The sequence below is a fragment of the Cricetulus griseus genome, chromosome 2 (genome assembly GCF_003668045.3).
Source record: "Cricetulus griseus strain 17A/GY chromosome 2, alternate assembly CriGri-PICRH-1.0, whole genome shotgun sequence".
Classification (NCBI taxonomy): Eukaryota; Metazoa; Chordata; class Mammalia; order Rodentia; family Cricetidae; genus Cricetulus; species Cricetulus griseus.
In genome coordinates this window covers 241,039,402-241,049,394 of record NC_048595.1, presented here as the reverse complement: position 1 = coordinate 241,049,394, position 9,993 = coordinate 241,039,402, and the positions used below count along the sequence as shown (strand labels likewise).

At 37.5% G+C, this 9,993-nt stretch overlaps 1 protein-coding gene across 1 annotated transcript; it reads right to left on the bottom strand.

The window, feature by feature from the left end:
- Positions 1–1,295: 1,295 nt before the first annotated feature.
- On the bottom strand, positions 1,296–1,782 carry LOC100756085 (peptidyl-prolyl cis-trans isomerase A). The gene is given in 2 exon segments (XM_027402854.2): positions 1,296–1,689; positions 1,691–1,782. Coding segments are annotated over 2 exon segments (486 nt in total).
- Positions 1,783–9,993: the final 8,211 nt, after the last annotated feature.

The window sequence follows — 9,993 nt, the reverse complement described above, 5'->3', positions numbered from 1 at the left end:
TAGAGTGAAGGGCTGGGAAACAGATTCGCATGTGGCCTCAGAAGGCTAACACACCTTGCTGTGGAGTTATATTAAACTGTGGACTTACTCAAGGCAAGTGATTAAGGACTAGTTATTCTGAAGATAAATGTAGTATTATGCTTTAAACTGGAAAACAACTCCATAGAAATGTGATCATAGTTCTGTCTGTCATTGTTGTACAAAATAAAAACCTTTACGTGGATTTTCATAAAACTTGCAGGTTATCTTTAGAATGACCAAATGTAGACTCTAATCTGACAGAATACTCAGTGTTTGCATGTGGATATAGAAGAAGCATTCACCCTCTACTAGGTAACCCTGGCCCACTACCTCTCTCAAGGACATCATCTTCATCATGTTTGTGGTTAAAACCTTAGTCTGGACCTATGCATTGGTTAGTCTTTCATTATACATATATACTCCCCCATATGAAGCACATGGTTTTGGGTGGGTAACATTTCTATGTAGTGAAAATGTTTGAATAAATCTTACCCAAATTTTACAAGATTTCACTTATATTTAAATATCTGAGCAAAGAAGGTGTCAAAGAAGGTTTAATTTGAAAGGAAGTGGAAGCAATAATATGTCAAGCCCACTCTATCTTTCTAATTCCCTCCCAGCCACACAAGTGTTCAATGAGCACCATTCCCAGGATAATTTTCATTGGGGATTGCTTTTTTGTTTAAAAAAATGAATCAATTGATCACATCTATTTACCCCTTCCTCTGTTTCTTTTTTTTCTCTCTTCCTGGAACTTGTTGTGTAGCTGACTATGACTTGAACTTTTCTCTCTCTTGTCTCTACCTCTAAGAGCTGGATTACAAGCATACCCTGTTCATGCCTCTGTGGCAGTGCTGGTTATTAACCATTGGACTTCCTGTATGCTAAGAAAATAGTGCCCCACTGAACCACATCCCTACACTCTTGTGCTTACATATTCACTGACTTAGTGATAGATAAAAATGTTGCCTCTATACTAACAAGCTTTTCCAGGATGTTTCTGCTAATTCCTGAACTATATTTTCTCATTCTGTGCTAAACCATGTGAAAACCTTAAAAAGGTTTTTTTTTTTTTTTTTCTTATTTGGGTTCTATTTCATAATCCTAAACTTAACTCGGCATTTCAGCTAGACTTGGAGGGGAATGTGGAAAATACGGAACACAAAGAACTTCAGTGAGAGATTACAGGGCATTGTGAGCGGATGGGGTGGGAATGCTCTCATGAGCTACAGAAGGAATAGTCTGGTAGGTAAGAAGCCCGCAAGTCAAAAGAATTAGAGTTGTCCACAATCAGAAATGGTGATCTTCTTGCTGGTCTTGCCATTCTTGGACTGGAAATGCTCCATGGCTTCCACAATGTTCGTGCCTTCTTTCACCTTCCCCAAAACCACATGTTTGCCATCTAGCCACTCAGTCTTGGTAGTGCAGATAAAATACTGGGAACCATTTGTGTTTGGTCCAGCATTTGCCATGGGCAAGATGCTAGGACCTGTACACTTTAAGATGAAGTTCTGATTCTCAAATTTCTCTCCGTAGATGGACCTGCCGCCAGGGCCGTAATGGCTTGTGAAGTCAACACCCTGGCACATGAATCCTGGGATAATTCTGTGAAAGGAGAAACCCTTGTATCTAAATCCTTTTTTTCCATTGCTCAGAGCATGAAAATTTCTTTGGAACTTTGTTTGCAAATAGTTCGAAAGAGATGCGGGCCAAGGCCTCGGCATCGGCTGTAATGTCTAAGAACATCATGGGGTTGACCATGGCTGCGGGAAGAGGCAACAGGGGATAGCGGAGTCTGCAAAGACCTTAGAAAGGTGTTTTAACCCGACCTTTTGGAAGCCTCCTTTGTATCTATTATATGATCTCTGTGAACTTTTCTTGGTCTTATAACTCCTTCCACCACTTCCTAGCACAATAGTTAGAAAACCAATGGAGATCTACATCTGGTTTTGGCAACCGTCCAAGCACCCTTTCCTTCTTCTCTGTAGAATTATTTAAATCACGTATGCTATGTATCACAACTGACAGGAATTTTATTTTTGAGGTAATGCTTTTCACTTGATCTCATTACAGGTTAATCTTCTAGTAGCTTTGATGTTCTCGATGCTAATCACCAGAAAATCTACCCCTATATTCTAGAAATATCATAAAAAGACTATGGGCATCAAGCATCGTTTCTGTTTACAGAACTTATAGAACATAAATAGTGAGTGAATGACTTACAGAGAACTGGTAGGGTAGATGCAAGAATCAGTTGCAATTACAATATAATTAAAAACAGCCAATCAGGTAAGATATCTTCATATCAGAGCATAGAAGCCATACATTTACAGAAGAGCTTAGGGATTAGTATGTTGAAGAGGTTAATTGCAAGAATAGCATAAATTAGTAGATCCCCCTCTCAATTTTTCATCATAAAATCATTCCTTTCATCTGTCTGTAGTTTAACATATCCCTACATAAATTTGAGAAGCACATTTATTCCTTCTTTATATTCAAGTTGTTTCCTGATATTAAGTCCATTTGTATCAACTCACTGTGTGTGCTCCATATTTTAACTCTGTAATTTGTTTTTAGGTGTTACGCTTAGGAACACCTATAAGAAAACACAAAATGCTCAACTTGGCATCTTGCAACTATTCTTACCCACCTGTTTACTTTAAAGGCTTTGAGAATGTAATCTTGTAATTATACTAGTTTTATTAGTTTAGTCCATATGTTTGCATGTTGTATTACTAAGATTTTCAGATTTATGTTTTCCCCTGATCTTTACAGGATTCCTTTGGGTAGGAATGACAGGTGTTTTTCACTTCATTGTTTGATATAGTAATTAGCTCTAAAGAAAGAAAGCTTTGTAAAGGAATCCATAACAAAACTGTTGGCTGGGCTGCAATTAGAATCTCTGTCTTCTCTGGTACATTCAAATTCCATAGCATAATATTGTTCTGTTAAAAAGTTTTTCTTGCTTTTTCACTAGCTTCAAAGATTTATATTGTTCTGTGTCATATAAAATGTGGAACACCTACAGCTGCAGTCTATCTAAGTGTCAAAGGAAGCATTTTTCACTTTGATGCTAACATTTTTTTTTTGTCTTAAGATTACCTACAACTTCATGTAATTACTATGACCTTTAAGCTACAGAGGTGAATTTTCTGCTATATTTTATTTTATGCTTGTTTTACACTGAACCTCCTGAAATATTTGAAGAACCCACAATAAAGAATATGTAAAATATGGCCAATAAGTCCCAATTCAAACAAGAACACCTCTATATTCAGATAGAGTTGACAACTACAGGAAGACCCTTTTATTGTGGATCCAGTACTGGGTTCAGCGCTTGGTATGAGAGACTTCATAATGCTGCTGCAGCCAAGTGCTGAGTTTACTTTAGACCAAGTATAACAGAGAAAGAGGAAGATAGAGAGAGAAGAGAAGACACAAAGGCAGAGATAAAAGAAAAACAAATATGTGTGTTTTTTATTTATATTTTGCCATCATGGGTCTGATTATATTATGCTCATTTACATTTGAGAATTACTATGCATTATCACATTATTTCCGAATAACCATGTTGAATAAGAACTATGATGATATCTTATTACTAATGATTTATGTTATTAGTTTTTTTGTATATTTATGTGTGCCACTGTGTATTTTGTGCAAACAAATGTGTACATGATATTTTGTTAAATTTACAAAAAGCATTTGAGGTCAAAATTCAAACAGTAAAGAAACTGCAAGGCGTCTATTGTGTTAAACAAATAATAAAGAAGAACATTCACAGCTTTGATTTCCTCTTCTTGGCTTTCCTAATACATGCTGGTGGCATGCTTGGCACTGGAGTCCATCTTGAGATTGGACTCATTCAATTCAACTAAAACAGCCATTGTTTTAGTTGTTTTGAATAATGACTTATTGGATTTGACTCCTGATTTTGCTTCTTAACACATTCGGGGAAACCTTTGGAGGAGTTCAGTGCCACTGTACCATGCCAGCATACATTGCTCCAGTTATATGCTTTTGTGTCTTCTGTTGGATTATTTCCATCCCACAATTAGCCCCAATATGAGTGCTGGTGTGTTGGCAGGGCACATTCAGCAACTGACCAAAGTAGTCTAGCATTCTTCTCATCTTCATTATGTTTCTGACAAATTTCTTTTTATTTGTAGATCTGTAATTTCTCTTTGTATTTTAGAGAGTTAAGTTTAGAGTCCCAATGACTGCCAATCTGTTGTTCCTTCTTTAATCATGTATATGTTCTATGATCCCTAAAATATGAAAGATAGCACCACCATTTGTGTGTAGAGGGAGGTACCTAACTTCTAGAGTCTCTAATGTAGCCTCACCACATTGACCAATCTCACTAATAAAGGGTTCCAACTCTCCTCAAGTACTCACCCTACACTTCCAAACACTCATGCCATTTTGATTTAATTAAAATGTTTAATGTTTTGGAAATTTCATGTAAGAGCATTGTGTTTGTATCACTTTTACCTGTCCCTTTGACCCATCCAGCTGCTCTTGCATCCCCCAGATCCTTCTCAAATTTGTAAACACTTCTTCAAATATATATGTACACACACAGAGACCCACGCACACACACACCTAACCTTCTGAATCCAGTTAGTGTTCCTTGTACACTCATGGACTTGTGTTTGCGGATGGCAGGTTTTGACTGGATAATGTATCTGGGCATTCTTCCCTGAGGAATAGTGTTTCCCCTTTCTGGGAAACCATTGAGTGATTGCTGCTCTTCATCTTGGCATAAGGAATAGTGAAAATTCCCCTATCATGTTGTCATGTCAAATTGTATGGTCACTATGCAGGTCTTATTCATACAACCATGTTTTTCAAAAAAATAATATACTTGTGTAAGTCTAATTTGTTTTACTTAGCATGGTGATCTTCATTTCCATCATTCTCTAAATGACATAATTATATTTTTGTAGCAAACTAAGGTCTCACTATGTGTGATTCTTTACACACAAAACTTTTTTATCCATTCATAATGTGTCTATGACAGACACATTATGTCCATTAAAACATGAGAATGTTGGTAGGTAAATGATTTCAACTTTCAACAGGTACTGTTGCACAACTACACTTACAAGCATCCCTAAATAGAGCTGTTTCTAGATGATTAGAAACCTCATTGAAAATTCTTTGCTGACATGTTTGGTGAATGAAACTAGTAATTAAATTTACTGAGGATATTTTCAGTGTAGGGTCTTAAGTACATGGATCTTTATTTGTCAAAACACATTTTAATCAAATACATTATAATTCCTTTAAACTTGTATGTGTGTGTGTCAGGGAAAATATGAAGCTCAAGGTCAGCCTTGGGTGTTGCTCCTCAAGCATCAGCCAACTTTATTTTTATATAGTATCTCTCACTGGTGTGGAGCTTCCCAGGTAAGCTAGCTAATGAACTTCAGGAACTTTCCTTTCTCCTTCTCCCTAGTGCAGGCACTACTAGGATATGCTGTCCATGGTGCCTTTCTTCACATGGTATCTTGAGCTCAAACTCAGGTTCTCAAGGTTGCAAAGCAAGTACATTCCTGTTCAGTGTATTTTTATTTATTTATTTATTTATTTATTTATTTATTTATTTATTTTCCATCTTTATGTGGCTCTTTAAAATAAATTCTATTTATATTAGAAACAATCTTATTTTACATATCAATCTCAGTTCCCTCTCCCTCCCTTCCATGCCCCCACCGACCCCCCCATCCCATCTCATGGAAGGTGAGGCCTTCCATGAGGGAGCATAAAAATCAGTGAAGGTATTTGGGGAAGGGCTTAGGCCCTCCCCTGTATATCTAGGCTAAGAGAGTATCCCTCTGTGGGAAATGGGCTCCCGAAATTTGTGACTTCACTATGGATACATCCTGGTTCCACTGCCCAGTGGCCCATAGAATCTGCCCATTGCTCCTAGCTGACAGCCACATTCAGGGGGCCTGGATAGGTCCTATATTGGTTCTCAAGCTGTCTGACTTGGGGCCATGGATTCCCACTTGCTCAGGTCAGATGTTTCTATGGGTTTTCCCAAAGTTTAAACTCTTGATATTACATGGGAAAAAAGCCATCAGGCTAAAAATGGATTTCTCATTTTATAGTATAGAATTTGTCCCAAAACACAGATATTCAGAGGAAGATGATTGCCTAGAATTTTATCAGCAGGATATACAGATCTGAGAGTCATAAGTACAGCTTTGTAATCTATCATGATAAGATAGTGCTCTACTGCTTCTATTTGAAAAACATATGCTACTAAACATAATGCCAAACATATATGGTGTTGTCAAATATAGTTTCCCATATCTGTTATACTAATACTCTGGAGACTGTGAGAAGACAGCACAGTGTGGTCTACATTGAGCATCATGGGCTAAACAGACAAGTTTCAAGATAATAAAAACATTAATGATAAAGACAATGATAGGTGACTATATGGATTGTGAAAATGAAACAGAAATAAATTTGCTCTATACCAGCATTCGGCGAGCTTTATTCATAAAGGGCAAAGTAATAGATTGAACTCCAATATCTGTCTCTGAGTTTTTATTTTTCATGTTACAACAAATGTTGGATGGATGGCATTTTTAAAGTGAGTTCACCATTGCTTCCACTAGTCACACCCTCCTCTGTTTCTTGTTTGCTTGTTTTGTTTTCTATCAAAAGAGAATCTAGTTTTGGGGCCACACAAAATCCTACAGCCAGATTTGGCTCATAGTGGTTGCTTTGTTATGCTTGTTCCACAGAATGAAATTGAATGGAATCTTCACTAATTAGAATGAAATTCTACAAATTAAAGTCTTCACTGCTGGATAAGTGTGCTTTTTAACTCTGGGGAATAACCTCTGACTTTCAGTTTCAAATTTTAAATATCAAGTGTCTGAAATAAAAGAAAATTACACAGAAAAGAAGCAAACAGGAGGAAAGGGCCGATCATATGTGAGTGATTTGTTGAAAATAAGAAAAGGCAAGAATTCCATCCTTTGTCAGGTAAAACGCAAGTCAATATGTGGGTTGGAACAGCCGAAGGCATCTACCCATGTAGTGCATATAATTAAATAAGTTAATCATATACTTCATTTGTTTAAATCTCTAATGAATTAAATTCCAGACTTCAAGACATGGGCCCTTTATATTGTTTCTTCATTTCACTTTGCGCATATTGAAAAATAATCACTCCTTTCACTTCTCTGTCTAAACAACAGTAGCTAAAACAGACATAACTGTCTTTCATTAATAGAACATATATTGATTGTTTATCTAACTTGGTGTACTCTATAAAGTATTGAAGTAGAATTATAAACACTGAGAGGAAATAATTTTTACTTTGTTTGTGTCAGGACATTATCAAAGTGGAAATAGAATGAGAAAAGATATCATGATTTTTCAGGCATCTTGTTCTCAGATTGCCTGCTATGATGTATTCATACCTGTGGAGTCTCAAATGCGAATCAATCATTTGATAGTACTTACAGGGCATTGAAGGATTAATTAATTCTATATAAAATATAAATGATTCTATTCACTATAAGAATAAGTTGTCTGTTGGGCTTAATGTAGGAGGCCATTCTACCAGTATCCTTGTAGACAAATAAATGTATGTCAGGCTTTCTGTCAACCAATCGGCAACGAGGTGAGTGAGCCCCTGCTCTTACCCAACTACCACCCAAAGAGCAATTCACCCAGATCTCCCCAGGCTTGTGTCTGCTTGGAGTAGACATGCCCAGGCAGGGAGGAGCTCTCTGAACCTGGGAACAGGCCAATCTACCTTCCCTTTCCGCCAAGCGATCCACAAAGAGGTGAGTGATCCTGCTCTTACCCAACTCCCTTCCAAAGCCTCATCCACCCTGATCTCCCCGGGCCTGCTCCTGCTTGGGGTAGACCTGCCCAGGAAGTGAAGAACTCCCTGAGTCTGGAAACACCCCACTCCTCCCTCCTGTCGCCTCCCACACACAACTGACCCTTACAGAGGACTAACTCTTTCAGAGTGAGGAGACTACCAGGAGAGGCAAGACCATCCAGAGCTGTGCACATTGTATTCCTGGCCCCCACACACCACTGGGTAACAAGAGGAGATAGAGAGACCCCTCCTGCACTCACTTGAAGAAGATATGGGAAGAAGTCAGAATAAGAACTCACTCAACAACAGAAAGACCAATATGACACCACCAGAATCTAGGGACTCCACTCCAGCAAGATCTGAAAAGCCCAACACAGTGTATGAATAAGAGATGAACTTCAAAAATTATCTCAGAAAGATGATACAGACCTTTAAAGAGGAAACAAGAAAATCCCTTAAAGAAATAGAAGAAAAAGCAAACAAAAAATTACACAAAATGGAGGAAAAGACAAACCAAAAAATACAAGAAATAAACAAATCTCTTAAAGAATGTAAAGAAAATCAAGAAAAAACAACCAAACAAGTGAAGGAAGCTCCTGAAACAGTTCAAAGCATGAAAGCTGAAATAGACCCAATAAAGAAAAAAAACAGAATGAGGCGATGCTGGAAATGGAAAGACTGGATAAACATTCAGGAACTAAAGACATGAGTGAGTATAACTAATAGAATCCAAGAGACGGAAGAGAGAATCTCAGCTACTGAAGACTCGCTAGAGGATATACATTCATCAACCAAAGAAAACCTCAAGTCCAACAAATCCCTAACACAAAATTTCCAGGACATAAGGGACACCGTGAAAAGACCAAACCTAAGAATTATAGGTATAGAAGAGGGTGAAGAAACACTGCTCAAAGGTACAGAAAACATATTCAACAAAATCATAGAAGAAAACTTCCCCAACCTACAGAAGGATATGCCTATGAAAGTACAAGAAGCTTACAGGACTCCAAACAGACTGGACCGCAAAAAGAAGTCCCCCGACACAAAATAATCAAAACACCTAACCTACAGAATAAAGAGAAAATATTAAGAGCAGCAAAGGAAAAAGGCCAAGTAACATACAAAGGCAAACCAATCAGAATCACACTCAACTTCTCAATGGAAACTCTGAAAGCCAGAAGGTCTTGGATAGATACCATACAAGCCCTAAGGGAGCATGGATGTCAAATCAGACTACTGTACTCAGCAAAACTTTCAATCACTATAGATGGAGAAAACAAGAAACTCCGTGACAAAAACAGATTTAAACAATACATGTCCACAAATCCAGTACTCCAGAAGGTTCTGGAAGGAAAACTCCAACCCAACGAACATAACTACACGCATAAAAATTCAGGCAATAGATAATCTAATTTTACCAAACACAAAAAGAAGCAGGGGGTGAAATCCACACACAATTACACCACCAACAATAAATCCAAAACAAACAAGAACCAACGAACAATGGACATTAATATTTCTAAATGTCAACGGTCTTAACTAACCCATAAAAAGATACAGGCTAACAGAATGGATACGAAGACAGAATCCATCCTTCTGCTGCTTACAAGAAACACACCTCAACTTCAAAGACAGGCGATACCTCAGAGTAAAAGGATGCAAAAAGATTTTCCAATCAAATGGGCTCAAGAATCAAGCTGGTGTAGCAATCCTAATATCTAACAAATTAGACATTAAATTAAAATAAATCAAAAGAGATGAAGAAGGGCATTTCATACTCATCACAGGAAAAGTCCATCAAAATGAAATCTCAATCCTGAACATCTATGCCCCAAATACGAAGGCACCCACATTTGTAAAAAAAAATTACTAAAGCTCAAACCACACAAAGAGCCACACACACTTATAGTAGGAGACTTCAACACCACCCTTACGCCACTAGACAGGACCACCAGACAGAAAGAAACTTAACAAAGAAACAAAGGATCTGAAAGAAGTTTTGACCCATAGAACATTCCATCCAAACTCAAACTCAGCGCCACATGGCACACTCTTTAAAATTGACCATATAGTAGGCAGCAAAGCAAACCTCCATAGTTACAAAAGTATTGAAATAA